Source organism: Athalia rosae, chromosome 4 (assembly GCF_917208135.1).
Source record: "Athalia rosae chromosome 4, iyAthRosa1.1, whole genome shotgun sequence".
NCBI classification, from domain to species: domain Eukaryota; kingdom Metazoa; phylum Arthropoda; class Insecta; order Hymenoptera; family Athaliidae; genus Athalia; species Athalia rosae.
Genome location: NC_064029.1, coordinates 8791148 through 8810798, shown reverse-complemented (window position 1 = coordinate 8810798; position 19651 = coordinate 8791148). Strand labels below are relative to the sequence as shown.

Here is a 19651-nt window from a genome sequence, read left to right as displayed (position 1 = left end):
TTCGCGCGACTTTTTCGACCTTCTGAAAATGGAGAAAAAACTTTAAATAATTATCAATTTCGGACGAGCGCGTGCAAGCTTTTGTGCAGTTCACCTTTCTCTCTTATTTTTTGGTTGTTTTTTTTTTTTTTTTTCTTTCGCTGTTCGCACACACTGTACAAAATTTAACGCACTAATTGGTTCCACTGAATTACTTTGAGATAAGTTTTTTCCTTTCCAGACCGACGAACAGCGCAAAATTTTTTTCTACCGGAATACAAAATTCGCGTATGCAAGGGGAAATCAGTCCCGATGAATTGACCGGTTTATCGTAAATTTACGCTGGACGTTGTGATTAGATTGAACAGACGAACTATCTGCACCGCAGTATCTTTTGCCTTGCGACATTGAATCTTCGTCGCATTCATTATAAAACGATTAAAATTTATCTTCATCATTATTTTCCGCATCGAGTTTCCGCTGGTATTCACAATAATCATCTCAATATCTCATCATTTGCCGCCAGTTTATATGGTCGTTTATTTTTTTCTCTTCATCGACACTTGTTAGAGATATCTGTATTCTGGCAAAAAAGAGACTCACCATTTTACCAGCAAACGGTTCACCTCGGTTCGATAATTTCTGCTTTTTACTGTTCACCTTCTTTCGGTAACTGACTACCGACAGCTGCAGGTAGCGCTTGGTAAAGCAGAAATGGTTAATATTTGAGTGCTGTTCGTTGGTTCGCGTGTTGCCGAATACTTTTCTAGACGGCGTTCTATTCTCGCAACAAATATTAAATGAATAAATATACAGGACTGTGGAATTCCGGCCACTTGACAAAGTCTTCTACCATGAACGACAAAGAACGCCTCGAGATTCTCCGACGAATGAGGGCCGAATTGATTCAATTTCATCTCCTTCTTCGTAGCGTCAAACGAGATCTAGCTAAGATATCCGGCAACATGGATATTCTTGTACAAAGTATCGACCGTACTTCGTAAATTTCGTTAGCTAACAGCTAGCCTGTGAGGTCCTTATGGGCCGATTATGGATGACAATGTAATCGTAGCTGTAGGGAGAACGAGTGATTAGTAGAAGAAATGAATTGCTGTTCAGAGCCTGTGATACAATATACAACCTATTTATTATTTACAGTAACGTACCAATCGTTATAATCACGTATCACACACTTTTACAAAACGTCTATCAGTCGCTCATTATTGTATTTACATTTCTAAGGGATTTTTTCTCACGTTTTCTTCTGCTAAGTTTTTAATTAATTTATTTCAAGTTTTATCTCATAATATTAATATTTCTTATAAATTTAATTAAAAAACTCCTCGACTGGTTTATTTACTTCATCCAGCATTAGAAAGTTTGTAAATGAAATAGATTTTTACTATAGTCACTAATTTTGATAAATTTGAAAGAACTTTTGATCCAATTAATTAAGCAATCATAATCTGAGTAATTACGTAATATGTATAACACCTATATGCGTATATGTAATATATCTATACATATATATGTATATCTATTTATATCGATTTTTTTTTCTTTTTGATACATGAAAGTTTCGCCTGCACGTCCATTTTCTTTTTTTTTAAGTTCATGTATTGATGGACAGAAAAATTTATTCGCTTGTTCTGTAAAATGTAATATTTGAACGATCGTTCGAAACGCGGGATTCTGTTGAAACATAAATTCGTTCACGATTTATTTGTATAATGAACGTTCGAGTACTTAATTAGTATCATTATTTGAAGGTGCGTTTTACGCACTGAACGCTGTTCGTCTTGAAGCAAACGTACAGGTGGCACTGGTGAAAGAGCTTTGTCTTTTTCTATTTTTTCCTCCTCTTTTCAATTGCATCAATATAATAATTAATAAATATATCGTACACACATCAAAGCATCGATTGGTTTTTTGTTCTTTAATTGTCGTCTTTTCCGATTAGTTATTATTACCCTAGTTCCACATTTACCTGTCTATTTATTTATTTATTTATTTGTTTAAGTATTTATTTATTCATTCGTTAGAAATATGTTCTTGTATCGCTATGTAAATATACATTGCGTACCTGTACCAATGATTTCGATTTTTCTTTTTTTTCACGCAAATCTGAATGCAAACATATTTAATTAAACATGCACATACCAGATCGCGTATTTCAAGTATATGTACTTATGTATTTGTTGAATAACGGAAATATTATATACAAATATCATGACATTTGTATGTAACTTTACTGCAGTTGACAACACCGCGTTATTTTATTACAATGATTACGTATGATTAAGAAAAATCGCCTGCATTTATTAAATTTCTTGTAAATACTTTTACATATGTATATAAGTAATTATTATTTTTTTCCAAATTGTTAAGGTATGTTATTTTTTTAATTGAAAATTTGCAAAAGAAAATCACCTCAGATTATGGCTGTGGCGGCTCAGATATTATACAAAAAAAATAAAGTACAATAATAACGATATCTCGCCAGCGAGAAACAAATATTAAATATCTAATAAAAATAGATTTATTCTAGCTACAATTCCCGTTTTGGCTTGATCAGGGCATTTAATTCAAACAGTGATTGATTTATCTATTATTTTGTTTTTTATATATATATGTTTTCCCCCCATCAAAGGATCTACCTTTTTCTGCAACGGAGAAAATTAACAATAAATAATAATTATGACGTATGGACGACGGCGTAAATGCATATTATCTATGATCCGAGAAGTTAATAATGAAAAAAGTCTTCTCAAAGTATGAAGAAACATTGGATTAAATGCCTTCTCAGCCAACTTTGGAATCCATGTATGTATTCCCATAACGTACGGCTGGTACGGCGCACTTATAGATTTACAAACACATGTATATATATGTATATATATATAATATAATTTAGTATAATATAATATAATATAATATAATATATTTTAATATAATATAATAAATTGTTTTTTTTGGCACATCTCGTCAACTAGGATTACATTACAATAGAATATATATAATTATGTATCTATACTTCACTTATTTAGACGCTAATATTTATATATTTTAATAATATACGATATAATATTCGCTATTATTTAACATGTCAACATACCTTTTATACGTAAGTATACTTTAATTTTTTTTCCAATTATTTGTAACAATCAATCGAGATAGGTATAGTTAATATTTCGTATCAAGTTGATAATCTATCTATTCAGTATTCATTTATCGACCTATGAAATAATAAGTGGAACACAACGTTCTGTATATTACACAATTATTGTTGTTAAAATTTCTTACTTTTAACTCCGACGGGGTTTTTTTTTTTTTTTTTCTTAATTTTGTTATTTTTGATAAAGTCGCACATTTTTTTATTTTTTTCTAAAACTGAACTTTCTTGACCAATACCTTGTGTGTTTCACATGTTATATTTATCAGGCGGTACAGATTACCCTCAATTACTTCTAGCTAATCAATACCCTTTGGCTAGTTTCTTTTTTTGTTTTTTAATTATCCTCATTGTCAGTCAAGTAACCACATACTCATGCATATTATACTGTGTATTTAGAACTCATACCGATAAGATGATGTGAAAAATAAATGAATCGAAAAACGAACCTAGTTTCATCGTCGGAGTTCGATAATATTTTAACAACCTTTCTATACACGTATAATATTTTTCTGTTAATTAAATATCTATGAACAAGGCACTGCTCGACGAAAGGGCTCTATAATTGCTAGATATCATGTCCATTTTTGGGGAGTAATTTTTCTCTACAGCAAACGGATTCCCGTGGTATGTAGTACGTCCGTACATGAATTTTCATCCACCTTTTCTCAAATCGTTGGAATTTAAATTTTCATGAAAATCTAGCAATTTCAGTCCGGAGAGATGTTTAAAATCTAGATGGACAGATCTCGATAAAATTCCCGACACTCTAGTTGTCAACAAATGAAAATTGAAAAATAAATCGAAAAATAAACTATGTAGTGACATTTGAAAAATATTCAGTGAAGTACGTAAATTCAACTACTGCAGAATCAGATGCTGAATCTTCCGTAATTGCCTTGCATCGCACAAATTGATCAGGACTACTAGTTATTCTTTCACAGGCGAAGGCTACTTATGTACAATTTTACATACATCAATATATATTAGTAATATCAATCACAAAACACACAATAATAATAATAATAAGGATAAATAAATAAATAAATAAGAATATCATTAACGTTGAGAGATTTCCGCATCACCGTATAAAGATTGCATTATTTTTTTCTCATTTAATATTCATCCATTTTGCTATTTCTCTAATACATTTATTCGAAGAAACCAGCAAACTTCAGAGAAATATTTAAAAATGTTTGTTCAAAACATGGCAGAACTCTCTGGGGGCATAACTTTGCCCATAGAAATTTACGTTCTATAATAATTTACAAAAAAATGGTCCAAGTTCCTCCGATATTAAATTTTGGATCGTGTACAGGTATAATAAATGGGTGATATTTATTGCCGAATGGTAAAAATGATGAAACCTTTCATGATGGGTTAGTTTTGATTTGGGGATTTTATCATTAACATTATCGCGATTGTTATTATTATCGTTATCATGATTATTAATAATCTTCAGATGGTTTCACTATGGAAATATATATTTTTTTTCAATAGAAGAATTATGAACGAATGACACGTACACGACCCGTTCGGATTTTGAAAATTGTGCGATTCAGATTTAAACGTCAATTTATTCTCAATCAACGTTCGTAATTAATTATCGTGCGGTATTATAATCGATGAAACATTTACGAACACACAAGTAAATGTCAATGGACACAGAAGAGCATACGTTTTTTTTTTTTTTCTTCGTTTTAATTTTAATTTTGGACCCCTTGCATAGAGTTTAATTATCATCGATGATCACCAGCGATGAGATAACAAAATTTGTTATTACTTTTTGTTGTAAATACAGTACCCATATTCATAAACGCGATATTAATCACACAATAATTAATCATGTATATATATATATATAATTTTTTTTTAAATATCAATAATATTTCAAGCTGCGCCCTCACAACTGTGATACATACAATCAATGTTGAAATCACAAATATTCAGATCCTTCCATCCCCAATCACATCAAAACATCACGTAATAATAATGTAACGATTATTAAATGTTACATGCAACAATAAATTTATTTATGACAAATAACTGAAACGTAACATTAATCTTGGTACCGGAGGCACTCATCGTAGGTAGCCAGTTGGACTGTACGAGATTTCTTAAAATTTTATTGTTACATTGGTTTTCGGTGAATCTTATCTTTTAATTTGCTGACTACCCTTACCCGACCTGTTTTTATCCGATGTGGTCCCACTGGTGCGTTGGCGGCAAAAAAAGAGCCTTGAAGATCTCTTTCCTTGGCTAGGACTCCTCTCCGAACTCAATTCATCATAAACAAATAACAATGACATAATGACGAGCTAGTAAAATCGAGTGTTATAACGGAAAACATCTGTTTCTTTTTTGTACGGCAACGGATCTGCAGTCAACTTTACCGAGGGTGAAGCTTTCCTGCTTAAGGGTTTCCTCAACGGATATTTTGCTCAGCCTTTTTTTAACCCTGAACGGAGTCGATCTTGGCGATATTATCTCATATAGATCGCTCGTCCTCGCCTGGATCTGGACTCGTCTTCTCGGGCTAGTTTTTTGATCGATCGGAATCGCTATGTCGACTTCAGCGCAGTGATTATTTCTTTCGGGAACTTTTGCTTCGTCCCGAGAAAGATCGTCGAGCTCTTTGAGACTCTCCAATGTTTTTTCTTTCAACACTTCCACCTCGTCAGACGGTGTATTGAAAACGTCGGAACAATAACTCTTCGAATCACAGATCATTCCGAACTCCAGTGAGTTCGTTGTCGTTTCAGTTTCGGAAGGTGGACTCCTAGCTGAGGCCAACGATATAGCCCTTGTTTCCGGTTTCGCGGGTTTCTCATCGTCGGCGTAATCTAAAGACAAACACCTCTTCTCGAACAGTGCTGGCCCTGGAAGTGTGAGTTCAATTTCAGGTTTTTCCGGCTCTTTGGTCTCCGGATTTTGGAAGCGTTCAATATCCTGACTAAAATTCATTATCCCCTGGGCTCTCCTCGTGCTATTTTCCCGCTCTATGGAGAGACAGAATTCCCTATCTGTGAGTTGTATTTTTTTGGGGAAACGTATCGGCAGCATTTCTTCAGCTTTGTCTAATTTTTCTATAGATGGTGTCTTCAGCAAACTTTTGACTTTCCGTAACTCAGTGAGTAAATCCATCGTCTCTTGACTCGGTTCGTGAAAAATTCTTCGTTTCGGTTTACGCAACGATTTCGCGTCCAGCTCCTGATCGCTGTGGTGGTCCACGCTTTTCTGTTTTCTCAGCACCGATCTTACGGTCATACCGGAACGCGGCGTTTTGGCGGCAGTATTATTCTCTGTGTCCGATTCCTCCTCGCCTTTGCCATCTCCGCTCAAGTATTCAATTTCTTGATTACAAAACGATTGGGTTTCGTCGATTCCATCTTCACCCTCAACTGACCTTTCGTTCGACGAGGACGCGAGGCTGGTGGATTGCTCCTTTTTGTCGCTATGGTATAGCTGGAGTCTGGAGCGGACGGAGTTCAAGGAGGAAAAACTATCCCCCGCCGGTCTTTGACGGTTGGTATCTTCGAGGTCGCGTTGACCACGTACTTCGAACTTGCTGTGCAGCTGTTTGAAAGCCTCTCTAGAAAATTCTTGGCTGACAGACGGCACTTCCATTTTTTTCGGGGCAGTTTCGTGTGACCTCGAAATCGTGGCGAGCTCTCTCCTCTGATCGCAAAGCTCCTGGCTCTGGTACCTAGACGCGATGTCGAAAGTAGTCGTGATGAATATTTCTCTCGAGAGCTTGAGGTTGTCGGAAGATATTCCTCGTCTTTCTAGGTTCGCATGGCTTTTGTCGCGCATGATGTTATCGTTGTCTCTTTCCTCCATTCGGTCGAGTATGTCTTCGGATTTTTGCCTCCTCGTCTGCGTCGGAGAGACTTCGCTTTTACCGTCATCCGATGTTTGTCTTGGTTGAGTTTTGTACAAAAACAAAGCCTTCTGTTTTGGTAACGTCGAACTTCCTGACTGCACTACGAGGTGCCTGGATTTCGTTGGCGACTTTTCGCCGGGTCTCAAGACAGCCAGTTCCTTCGACTTTGGCTCGGGAGAGTCTGCGGATATTTGTCTTTTCATCGGCGAATTCGGCGCCTTCAAATTGTTACCGTCTACGAGCTGATGAGGGGAAACGCGACCGCGATGTTCCTTCGGTCCTTTCAAATTTGTCTCGTTTTTTCTCTTCGGCGAATTTCCCCAGCTCACCGCTTCCTGAGGCGAACTAAGACACGAATTGGACGAAATTATTTCCTCGCTGGACATTATCCTGCATTTAACTAATTCTGCTACGCTGTGGGATTTTGGTTCTGGCTCTGGGAATTCCTCGGGTTTGGTTACGTCGAGGGGCGGAAGCGAGCTGGGACCAGACGTCTCAATAACATCGTCTAACGAAGCGCCGCGCAGAGGATCCCGCGGGCTTTTTACCGGGCTCATGGATCCTTTGAAACTATTCAAGTCTTCGGTCTCAAAGGAATACATTTTCTGCAGTTGTCCCTTGCCAGAGCGTTTTCTGAAGGAACTTCTCGCCTCTCTTGGAACGAGTTTTGGAATCGGCGAGGGCGAGGGAGTCGGTTCTCTGGGTTCTACTTCCGGTGTATTCTTTGGGGACGTGTGAGCCCTCAGTGTTGGTATATTGAACGTAAATTTATCAACGGTTTTCGACGTCCCGATTTTATCGAGGAACGGTTTCTCCACCGCTTTGCTGGGTCCGATTTTTTCCAAATACGGTTTTCCGATGATCCTCGGTGTGAATTTGGCCAGGAACGGTCTATCCTCAGTTTTCGATATTCCGATCTTTCTAAGAAACGGTCGTTTCTTTTCCCTTTCCTTCTCCCTCGCCGTGGGTTGTTCGGTCGATTTATCGCTGAGACGTTCGTTGCTGTAGTTCGACGAGTTGTCGCTGCTCTTTGACCTCGCCCTTTTACTCTTCGGATGCGGAGTAAGCGGCGTTCTCGGCGTCCTTGGGGATGGTTCGGCGGCATCCGGATTTGGACACGTTTCGTCGAGTAGCGCAATCGCATCCCTCAAATCCATGTACGCTTTTCTCTGCGTGCCCAGATTTGGTGGCCTGGGCGCTTCACCTTCGACGCTGCTGTTTTGCGTGGAGGAAAGATCTGGATGACCGAATAATTCCCTTTCCCCGTAATTGTAGGGAAGAGGGTACGAACTGTGGTCGTGCCCCGCGGTTACCGGGGGCGTTGAAAGCGCGGGTATTTCGTCCGCGTACCAAGGTGTCACTCTCAAGTCTTCCGGCCTTGCCGCTGGGCTCTGTGGAAGGGTTGTACCCCTGGGTCTGGCGCCTTTGCTGACATCTGGATACCCAAAACTGGCCACGCTATTGGCCCCCAATAACACGGGTCTTCTACGGTAGGACGAACAGGTGGCAAAATGGGGTGAAATTGGCCTTGCAGTTTCCACGACGATGCGACCCTGGGCGCAAGGTACTATGGGCTCGCCGTCCGCAGGAGCCTCTTCTGGGGTCAAGGGAAGCGCGGCGCCCCGTCCAAACTCGATGAACCACAGCTCGTCCCTCAACTCGCTGTCTCACTTCTTTTCATTCATGTCCTTGTTCAGATAGTGAAGTACGTAATGGAGAACAAGATCGTAACAGTATTTGTACTCGGTCTGAAATCAGGTATTAATTGTAATGAGTAACTGATTCATTTCTGTTTCTTTATAGATTTCGCAAGCATTTATAACTTACCATATTTTCGACCAGTTGCGGTCTGTGTCTGCGTACGGTTTTTACAGCTTGAAAAATATCAACTTCTCCGTGCTGAATGACCTGTTCTATGCAAGCATTGGCCGCGCAGTAAACACCGCATCGGCTTCTTCCGTCCGGCGAAACGACAGCCACCGGACCATAATCTGTGCGTTGTCTCCACCGTTCAACCATGTTCATAAGTTCGACGAGGCTGTTGGTCGAGGTAGGCACTTTGTGTCCCATTGGCCAGCAAGTGAGTTGAAAAAGCTGAACAGTTTTAGGCGGCGCCTTAACACCGGCCATTAATTCCGTGAGAGAGACAATCTTTTTATTTATTCTAAATACCTGGAAATAAGAGAAACGCGTGGGGTTCGCTTACCAGAGTTTGATTCCAAGTTATATTTATACGTTCAATTAATTAGAGAAAATGATTGGTCGAAACATAGTCGTACATTTGCTCTCGCTTGGATTTCTTTTTTCTTGGTTTTTTTTTTTTTTCCAATCTTTTTGTTTTTCAAATATACACTCACCCAAGTTTTTATGTTCGTGTAATGATTGTGGCTTATGTGATCGATGGTGAAAACGGGGCCGTACTTTTTAGAGTGACGTCCCTCCGGCCAAAAACTAGGAAAATTTGTTGAACCCGGCGGTGGAACGCAAAGGACCACGACCGCCGCACACTCGTAATCGTAAACTAGAGACCAAAACTCACCGCAAGTGTGGCGAAGCGGCCATTCCGTAACAATATACTCACGAGGTTTCGTGTAGCCCTGCGAAACCGTTAAAACGTAAAAACCTACATACCCTTTTTTAACATCAGTCCTAACGAAAGTAGCATTTTTGTTTGTTCCCTTATCCCCTTTTTTACAACATTACAATAATACATTTTTACAATGACGTATACTCACGTCTACGAAAACCGCGTTGATGTAGTCCGTGAAAGCGTTACCTTGGAAACTGGTCAGATAGGGTCGAAAGTTGTCCGCTATGACGATATAGAAACATATTTCGTTGTTCGATCAAAATTCTATGAATTTGGCACAAGAAAAAACCGAGGTCACGAGAAAGAAAATGAAAACGAACTCACGTGGTACGACTAGAACGTCTCGGTTTTTCTCTCTGTTATCGGCCCTGTGTCCGCCGGCGCAATCACCGATCGTAAATCTTGGCGTTTGTTTGCATATTTGCTGATATTCCCTCTGATATTCGTTCATCTTAGTCACGGGATTCTTAACACTTTTTTGTTTCAGTCTTTGCGACAATTCCGATACCGGAAACCACGATGTACCACATATGACAAATTCTTCGAGAGTGTCGTAGACGAATTTATATTGTTCCTGAAATACGACTAAATGAAAAAATCTGTCTGACAATAAAATGAAATTTCGACAGCAATCACAATACTTGCCAGATTTTCTATAAGCCCCTTTCTACTGAGTCTTAATTTTTTAAGGTAACCGAACACGTCAAAGGCGTCTTCTTCCTCCGCAAGTTCCATGTTAGCGTCTATCGCGAGGTAAACGCCTGAACGACCTCCACCGTCGCTATAATTAATTATACAGTGTGGAATAGATCTAATTTTATTAGACCGGTAGGTGCATCGCGTCGGTGTTTGCCTTACATGGCACAAAGTAACGGAGTGCTATACGCGGTATGTGGATTACGTTACGTAGGTATAGATAAAGGATCAATAGGTCTCCAGGGTTCTAATTGCCGGTCGAACTGTACGGAAATCGTGAAGTGAACCGTGAATCCAAGAAGTAAACTATACGTTCTTGAATAACGGCTATATACGTATGTACGGGTCACGGTAAATTGACTCATGGACTAATTACCTCTCAGGAGACAATAAGAGGAAGACAATTAGGAGAAATAAAGGCAAGGAAGATCACGAAACGGAAGCTAAATATATATATATATATATATACGTATGAAGTCAGGTTTCACAGAAATCCCAAAGAGAGAGAGAAAAGGAAAAAGTAAGGTAAACCCGACCACTGCACACGTCACTTACAGTCCACGACGTAAAAGTTTCAGAAACAGAAGTAGAAGAAGAATGAAAAGAAAAAAATACAACGAAAATGAGAACGGGATAAAGGACGAGTACGGGAACTTTCAAAATGGAGGGTAAAAATATGAAGTAGAAGAAAAATACTCACTTGCAATGTACGACCATCGGCCCCGACTCGTTTTTAATGGTTGATCCAACGACGGCACGAACGCGACGTCGAAATTCAAGAACAGCGTTACCGAACGGACACGTGTGAGAATGCCACTCCGTATAATGGAACTGTAGTAAAGTTCTCTCTTCCGTAATTTCCTGAAAAAACAAAATATTCATCCAACCACCTGCGCACATCTCTCCGTTGTAAAATAAAAATAAAAAACACGAGGATGAGAATTTTGGAAAATCTTTTTATTTCTCGGATAAATTTCTTCGGAGTCGTCGCGATCCGCCAACCGAATTATAATTGTGATCAATGAATGACTGGTGATGTGGCGATGAATAATTCATCGAAGTATTATAGTCCTATAAACGATAAGTTTCGGAGGTGTAAAGCTTCGGAGGGACTTGAGTCGCTGTCGGGGTGATCGATCTTTACCCGACGAGCAAAATATTCCAAGTGTATGATTTTGCGGCGAGGGGTTGATGGTAAAATTCCGTTAATTATGAGCCGGTGGTCTTCTCGTGGCTAGGCGGCGAATTCGACGTAACCGACGAAGACGCAGGGTCAGCGATTCCCACGGGTTGACGTTGTCCGCGGTATTAACTATTACATTATATAAATAATAATCTCATCAGAAGAATCACGCGAGTATATAGCATCTAAAATCGATAAACCGCATAACCGACGCGGTGTGACTTCGGCAATTGCTGTATTCACAATTTGCCTCTGAGATGACGAGGGCTGGCAAAATAGAAAAAAAATAAAAAAAAAAAATAAAAAAAAATAGAGTAAGAGAAAAAGAAAGAAACGAATAAAAATAAAAAGGCGAGGAGGCGTTATGAGATAGAGGGTGAAAAAAAAAAAGAAGAAATCTAGCTGTTGGTGGTTTTACTCGGGGTTAAACTGGGTCGAAGGGTGTGGGGACACGGTACAAGTACGGTACGGGTAGAGTAAAATTCATGTGCATAGGAATCTGCTACTGGCACCGGTTCTCCGAGTAGCTCTTTGAAAACACGGTTGGGACAGTTGAGACTTGAAATTAACACGAGGCAAAGTTTTCACGAGAGTCAGAGGAAGATAGAAAGTGAAAGAGAAAGATATCCGGCGTAGAGAGTAGAGAGGACGATGAGGTATAGGGCGACAAAGTGACGAGACCACATGCACGTAAGTGAAGTCAACCCTCGTAGAACTGAACCCTTGTAAATTGCGGTTGCTTTACGTCCCTCGAAATGCGAAATTGACGGGATATTAATTAGACGATGAATACGACGACAGAATATGAACTTCCCGTTCGAAGAAAATCGACTAACACTGAATATCTCCGTATCGTGTTTTTGGAAATTTTTTCCTTTTCGTTGGTACCTCTCTTGTTTCCTGTAATTTCTTTCTTTCCCACCACTCGTGCATCCTTTGGGGTAAATTAATTATTCGCCAAAAATTACCAAAGACTTTGATCAAGCCGACGTGCCCCGCAATTTATTTCGCAAAGCCCGAAGGGGTTTTTATAGATCATGTATATATATACGTACATATACATTTTTTTTTTTTACATCTTCAGCTTTCAAGGGTAAAACTCGCTGAATAATTAATTTATTTTCCAAGCATGATCGCACTACTCACCCCAGCCTCGTTCTTTTTGTACAGCCTTATCGTGCGTATGTGAAAATTGGCTAATTCCTCTTCTTTTAAAACTGAAACTCCGATTCCCCCGTATTCCTCATCTTTTTCTTTGCTGGCTGGCCAGTACTGCACGCACATCACCTGTAGTAAAACGAAATAAAATCAAGCCCAACCAGACACGTCAATCAATTGCGATACAATCGCCCTTCGTACCACATACAGACGACAAACGATCGTTTGCCCTTTCATATTACATACGATGTTTCAACCCCTCCCCCCCAACACTCGACGGATGTTGATTCGAGAGGATATATTTTTATGACCCATATACCTATTACCTGGTACGTACACGTAGATTTCAATTTCCACTCCCCAATTTTGACCGTTGTAATAATATAGCGGTGATAATACCCAACGTTTCGTTATGATAATTCATTAAGTCATTGTATCTGCGACGTCTATACGTTGGCGCCGAATACTCCGGCGCCAGGTTAGCCGTTGTAATCATATACCACCGGCCATATTCCCGTGTATAAAGTCTCACGGATGAAACGAGGACGCGCATGTATATGTATAAATATAATACGTACGTACGTACGTGGTTATATATCCTCTGGAGATATTTACTAACCGGTATAACGCTATTTATGTGCCCACATAGGGTGGTGGGGTACGTTATGGTATTTGTGTAAACAGTAATAAGGGTGATGCATGCGCGGATGTTTTGTAAACGGCAAGTTTATCTAATATTAAATAAATATACGTGTACGTATACGTATACACACGTATACACCGACGCGAGCTTCGTGTAATATTGAATGACGGCTTTAATGAAATACAACAATATTCGCATAAAGACCCCCCATAACGTTTCTACCTTGTTTAAATTTTGAAATTACGGTAGAAAGTTATATGTTGCACGTTGTTATTAATGTACGGGGAAATTTCTGTAACGTGGACGACACTCGTCCAGAGAACATATGGGACATGTAACATGCATGATGAGGTTTTCTCCTCTTCCGACCCAATTAGCGGCGAGTGTCTTATTTTCATTCGGCATTTCAGCCCTCGGGAAAAGAGCCGAAACAAGCATCACAAAAAGGGAAGACAATGTCTGACGAAAATTCCGGGTGGTTTATGGTTGACAAGTAGCTGGGGAGTTTTACACGCTACATTGTTATACGACAGGTCGTATACTTCGATGAAAAATAATCAAAAAACGTACGAAGTTGTAAGTGCGTGTTTAATATTACAAACTTCATGAGCTATAAGTGAAAAGGCTAAAGTCCTCACGGGTTGGCGTGTAACGAGGCAGAGAAGATCCTGCAGGGGAGTTTATGAACAGGAAATTCTATGGGTCTTTGTAGCTGGTATATTTAAAGTAAGGTTTTCACGGCACAGTAACAAAACCCGCGATAAAGATTCCCTCGGGTGAATTGCAAATAATTTTTTTTGCTCTGTTTTTTTTTTCACAATTTATCGTTGAACGAAAAAAGCACAAGATTCATTGAAAAACAAAATAAAAAAAAAATCGCGTCATCCCCCGCAGCTCCTAAATGATTTGAATTAGCATCTGAACTTATTTTTTGTTTTCCCTTCCTTTTTCGTTCGATCGATAGCGGTCCGATACGTGATCGCTTGGGATTTCGACAAGCTTTTGCTTTCAGACATACCCGAATAAAGTCGAAGGTTTTCGTGAGCATCACAATACATGACGCCTGTTCCTGCCAAACCATTCTCCAAAATTCCGTAACCGTATTTTCCGTGGGTCCCTGCGTCACTATGTAAGCGTTGGGCTTCAGTATACTCTGTAAAATGAATATAAAAAAAAATAAATAAATGAAAATTTCCATTTTTTTTTGTCGCTTTTTTCTGGTTCATCTATATTTTTCACTGCACTTACATCGACGTAAGAAGCGTTGACGTAATCCGAGTCGGGTTCACCCTTTATCGTGTCAAGAACCACCCTGTTGTAGTCATCTGTAGAAATAAGAGCAAAAATAAAATACAAAAGACTATAAATTATTTCGAAAATTTAATGGTTGATTTCATCGTAGAGATGTATGAAATCCTTAACAGAAATTAATTATTCGGTCATTATAATTTCAATACCACACAAATCTATTATGTTAAAAGTGAGTGTCATTTGTAAACGTGAAATTATGAAGAATAATATAACATAGATCGTGAACAAGCGTGACAATCGTTACGACTGTAATAACAATAACAATAATAATAATAATAATCAATAATGACAAGAAGAACAGCCATAATAATTATAACGACGGTGATAATGACAACAATTTGGCGGTGGCAACGAGTTCGTCCTAATTGGTTTCATCCCTGAGGCGATCTTCAGCCTTCCTGTTAGCCGCAGCTTGAGGTCTACGCTTTGCTCCCCTATAATACACGCCCTTCACGCATAGCTTGATGATCGTTCGGCGTATGATATTTTACAGTAGTACGGACACGATAAACCCGCTCCTTATACGATTTCAAGTACGAATATCGACGTGCGTTGCGAGACTATAGGCCCGAACTGGAAATGAATTACGTACAAGAGAACAAGAGCCTGAGAAAAGATAATAAAACCGCACGAAAAACAAAAAAAAAAGAAAGAGGTAAAAATAATCTGAGAAATGAGCAAAGTCGGGCAAAGAGATGCACCGGGATCTCCTTTTTCAGGGAAGACGGAAGTCGCGGGATGCGGTTCACCGATCTGAGAAAATGCTCAACCGTGCATTATAGGTATATGTAAATAGTCAAAGAATCACTCGCGTTTGCTCGGGCCTTGGGCGTTTGACGGAAAGAAGAAGAAGAAGTAGAAGAAGAAAAAAGGGCGTCGTTTCTAAAATGAAAAAGACCACGACGACGAGTGTGAAGTTAGAGAGCTACATACACGCCCGTCTGCAGCCCTCGTTTTACACGACATGGGAGGGAAGACAAACGCAGGAAACGCACACTCTAGGGTTGAAGTGTATTCATTGTTTACCCCCCCGGAATTTCGGAGGCTCGAAAACGCGACAATCTATGGCCCCCGCCGTTCAAATGGCAAACACTCTTCGCTGGAAACGGGACAAAATTCGGATTCTTAAAGCAAATGTCAATGTTACGTGACAACGGTAAAATATGTACATGAATTATACGCGATTATTATTCCACGGAATTATTGACGGCCGTTGATGTAAAATTTGATGGAAATTAGAAAGAAAAAATAACAAATCTTTTACAATTGAAAAATTGAAAAATTGAAAAATTGAAAAATTGAAAAATTGCACGCGCAGTTAACTTCGATCCGCGTGGGCAAGCAAAATCGGTTATCCACGAAATCTATACATTCAATCCAGAGTTATGTAACACCGGAAAAAGCGTAGTAGTAATTCTATCGGAATAAATGTCGACGGGGATTTGTAATCGGATCCAAATCTGGACCGCTTGAAATCACGAAAGGGGGAGGAGGGGGGATCGTAATTTCACTTCACCGACTTCCTGTGTTCCGGAGGAGCGCCTGATTTTATCAAAACAATTTCGGCATCTGTTCGAAAATATCCTGCGATTGCGTACGAAGCGATAGTAGGAGGACAAATTTTTCTATTCACTTACATGGGATACACCTTTGATTTTGATTCTTTTCCTTATTTGCCGCCTTCATCGCGTGCCTGCACGAATGCGTCTCCACCTTGACTGCGGTCTGAAATTGGAGAAAAAAGAAAAAACATGGTTATCGAAGTACATGGAAGTAAAAAGTCATTCTGCGGAGGGAAGTTACTATTCTATTTTTTCCCCACTTTCTTTTTTTTTTTTAAACGCTGCCTGTTTTTCCCCTATTTCCGGATCCGATGTCAAACGATCCGATATTCAAAAAATGTCGGAATACCCACCACAATGAGGTGAATGAATGTTCTCTTTTTCTTTTCATTTTTAGTCTCGTTGCTCGTATCGCCCGACTCTCTCCGTAGTTAGAGTAAGTGGAGGGGTATAAAAAAAGGCAAAAATAGGTGAAAAAAAGAAATGAGAGTGAAAAAATTGATGTAACGAGTTTCATGGCAGAATCGATGAAAATCGGGGGGGAGCCGTTGGGATGTCGATACCGAGCTTTGAGGAGCTAGCTGTACATACATATAGGTTTGAGATGGCGAGTTCCCTCGACACGACATCGGACACGTTTTTTCCACTTTATTACGGCACATGACGGTCTATTCTTTGGGGCAACGGGGAGATCCCCCCTGAGAAGGAAAGATTGACGACAAGGAATACGCTCGATCCCCTCCATCAATCTTCCTCACAAACAAGCCTCATGATTTTCATGTTTTCCAATTCCCGCTCTCGTATCTGATCTGCGGGCGTGTAGAATTACGGCTATTCTACTCGGGCTATGAATATAGATTTTTTCAATTTTTTACACTTTCCATCCAAAGTTTCGACTTACGTCGAATGGAAAATTTTCACAACGCAAATAATTGCCCTCAGGCCAAAAACTAGAAAAATTGCGATGGTTTCGGAGTATCGTCGAGTTGACAAATTTTCGAAAACTTGGTTGAAGCGTTGAAGCCTCCACGAGTTCGCACAGCCGTCCGCACGTAACATCGTTGAGGGTGAGCAATCACCATCCTGGAGGATCGTACGCCGTGAAAATTGGACGGATTTAGTCGAGGTCCGCGCAAAGCAAATTGTGTGTCACCGGTAGGGTCGGCCAGAGTACGCAGCTGCCAAAGGCTCTTTTTGTGCCAGAATTTAAGCTCGGTGATGAATACAAGGCAGAAGAGTAAAAGTATTCAGAAAAAAAAGGAAAATTTATAAAACAAAAAAATTATCCCCAAAACGAAGGAAGCAATTACATCCTATGAACATCCTATGCGAGTCTATTCCAATGATTCAGCGAAACTTGTTAGTTGATCATTGCAGTTGGGGAACTTTTCCACGTAATCGTTGCGGTTTCAACCGTGAATCCGCGGTAGCAAAATTCGTGAGCAAATATCACGTAGCTTCGAAAATTTGATCAATATGCAGACGGCTTAGGCGGCAATATCCAGCTGTAAAGTAGACTCGGGTGTCCGTTGGTTTCGCGAAAAAAGATATGAGTAAATGTTGAAGAAAAAAAAAAAAAAAAAGTAAACTGAAAATGAAAAATGAAGTAAATAAAATCCGGACTGCGTAGGTTATAAATTCAACGTCATGTCCGGTTCGTTACTACCAAACTTCCGTTTAATATAAATCCAGCATAGCCGCGATAACTTCCGTCTGCATGTTTTATACGTCGTTCGTTGAATATCGTTTAATAATTTTTCCTTCCCTTTTTTGTCTCGTCATAATACTTTGCGCTAAAGACCTGAGGGATGAAGGAAAAACGATTTTTCTAAAACTTGATTAAAAGAGACAGAGGGAGAGAAAGAGGAGAAAAGGAAGAGAGGAAAAAAATATGAAGGCGGATGTCGAGTGGCGTCGAATCGTGGCGGGATCAAATTTAAATCCTACTAACGTGATAAGATATTATGCCCGTGTTAAAGAGAGGAAGAATTCCGCGGAGCAAAGTGTAGATAAAGGGAGACGAAGGGGAAGGGCCGACGTAGGGAGGGAGCGACTGGCGACGGGAGGATAGGAAGGGCGAGAAGGGAATGGGAATTCATCGTTCATCTTTGTCAAAGATTTGCATTTTCGCCTGATTCGAATATCGATTTTCTTGGCGAGCCTGCTGTACCATCCACCACGTAGGTGGTCCCATTATCTCCTTCTCGGATCGGAACGTATAGCGAATCTTTCCGATTTCTCCCGCAGCATCGCGGAAAGCTCCATTCTTTTGTGCTTATAAAACAGGTATATCTACCACGTATATCTCATCTACATGAATGCATTATACACGAATTCAGTTTTGGATCGATCTCCTCGTATATAATCGTTCGCTCTATGGAATAGTTTATGACCTATAGTTCTACTCGCGTGGTTAACGAGACGCCATTGTTATGGCCTTCAACAACCGACGAACCACAACCCATGGACGGTCATCTGAATATAAATAGACGTCTATCAACTCCTTCAAACTTCAAAGTTCGTACCATTGAACTAATTGGACACCTCGGACAAGAATTCGCATGCAGATTCTTCAACGGGTTTCGATCTATTCTCCGTAAAAATTGGAACGAGAAAATAACAATTCTGAAAATTGTTTATATTCAGTTTTCCCATGAGATGAAATTATATCACCAATTCCGGAATTGGCGAATTCGGGCCTGCAGATCCCGAAGAATATTCAATCATCGCTTTTGATCGTTCAGTGCACCGAAAAATTGATAATTTCGTTATCCGCACCTTTTCGAAAATCAAAATCATTCGATACACGCACCGCTGAGAATTGGTGACTCGAGAAAACGTATACCTTACATAAACTTGCATTATACGGAATCAATTTTTACATCTGAATAAACACGCTTGAAAATTGAATGTTGAAAATTGCTTCTTTCTCTTTTTACTTTTTTTCATATCTTTCCTTTTTATCAATGGACTGGATGCGGAGTACAAGGCGATGCAAACATAAAATGAAATTTTCTCTGAATTCACTTTTCTCGTGATCGCGCACCAAGCAATACGTACAAGTTATACGTATGCATTATACATACTGTATGTACGTTGACTCGTTTTTAGTTTTAAAAAAATTCAGAAAAAAAGACGTAAATGAATATGAGAGAACGTACAACGCACAGGTAATATCGTTACGCGTGCGGCGCCATTTTTGTTCAATTCGAAGAATCGGTTCGAATTCAAAATGCTCGCGATATAATTTTCCCTCTCTCTTTCCACCGTCCATTGTCGTTACGATTACGATGATTTTTCTTTCTCTTTTCACTCCGCGAATTCAGGAGGGAAAATTACCCGAAACGAAGAACTGCAGTTAAGAAGTAGAAAGTTATGGGTTTGGTCTACTTTCCTAAGTTCCGCTCTTTTGAATGCACACCGCGATGCGGTTTTTCTACCTCCTTAAGATATTTTTCCCCGAATAAGAGAGAT

General features: G+C 39.5%; 2 protein-coding genes across 2 annotated transcripts in view; both read right to left on the bottom strand.

Annotated features, from left to right (window-relative positions):
* Positions 1 to 1107: 1107 nt before the first annotated feature.
* LOC105684380 lies at positions 1108 to 8701 on the bottom strand (the record flags this gene model as incomplete). The annotated part of the gene is made up of 1 exon (XM_012397687.3): positions 1108 to 8701. A coding segment is annotated over one exon (3216 nt), but the record flags the coding sequence as incomplete, so codon positions are not given.
* Positions 8641 to 19651, bottom strand: part of LOC105684453 (receptor-type tyrosine-protein phosphatase kappa) — a 56652-nt gene continuing 45641 nt past the window's right edge. The window contains exons 4-14 of the mRNA XM_048654247.1: positions 16253 to 16340; positions 14553 to 14629; positions 14323 to 14457; positions 12650 to 12790; positions 11021 to 11181; positions 10270 to 10405; positions 9949 to 10198; positions 9770 to 9846; positions 9392 to 9631; positions 8862 to 9206; positions 8641 to 8782 (exon numbers count right to left, since the gene is read on the bottom strand). Of these exons, the coding sequence (XP_048510204.1) occupies positions 8702 to 8782; positions 8862 to 9206; positions 9392 to 9631; positions 9770 to 9846; positions 9949 to 10198; positions 10270 to 10405; positions 11021 to 11181; positions 12650 to 12790; positions 14323 to 14457; positions 14553 to 14629; positions 16253 to 16340 (1731 nt within the window). The 3' untranslated portion in view covers positions 8641 to 8701. The remainder of the gene's footprint in view (positions 8783 to 8861; positions 9207 to 9391; positions 9632 to 9769; positions 9847 to 9948; positions 10199 to 10269; positions 10406 to 11020; positions 11182 to 12649; positions 12791 to 14322; positions 14458 to 14552; positions 14630 to 16252; positions 16341 to 19651) is intronic.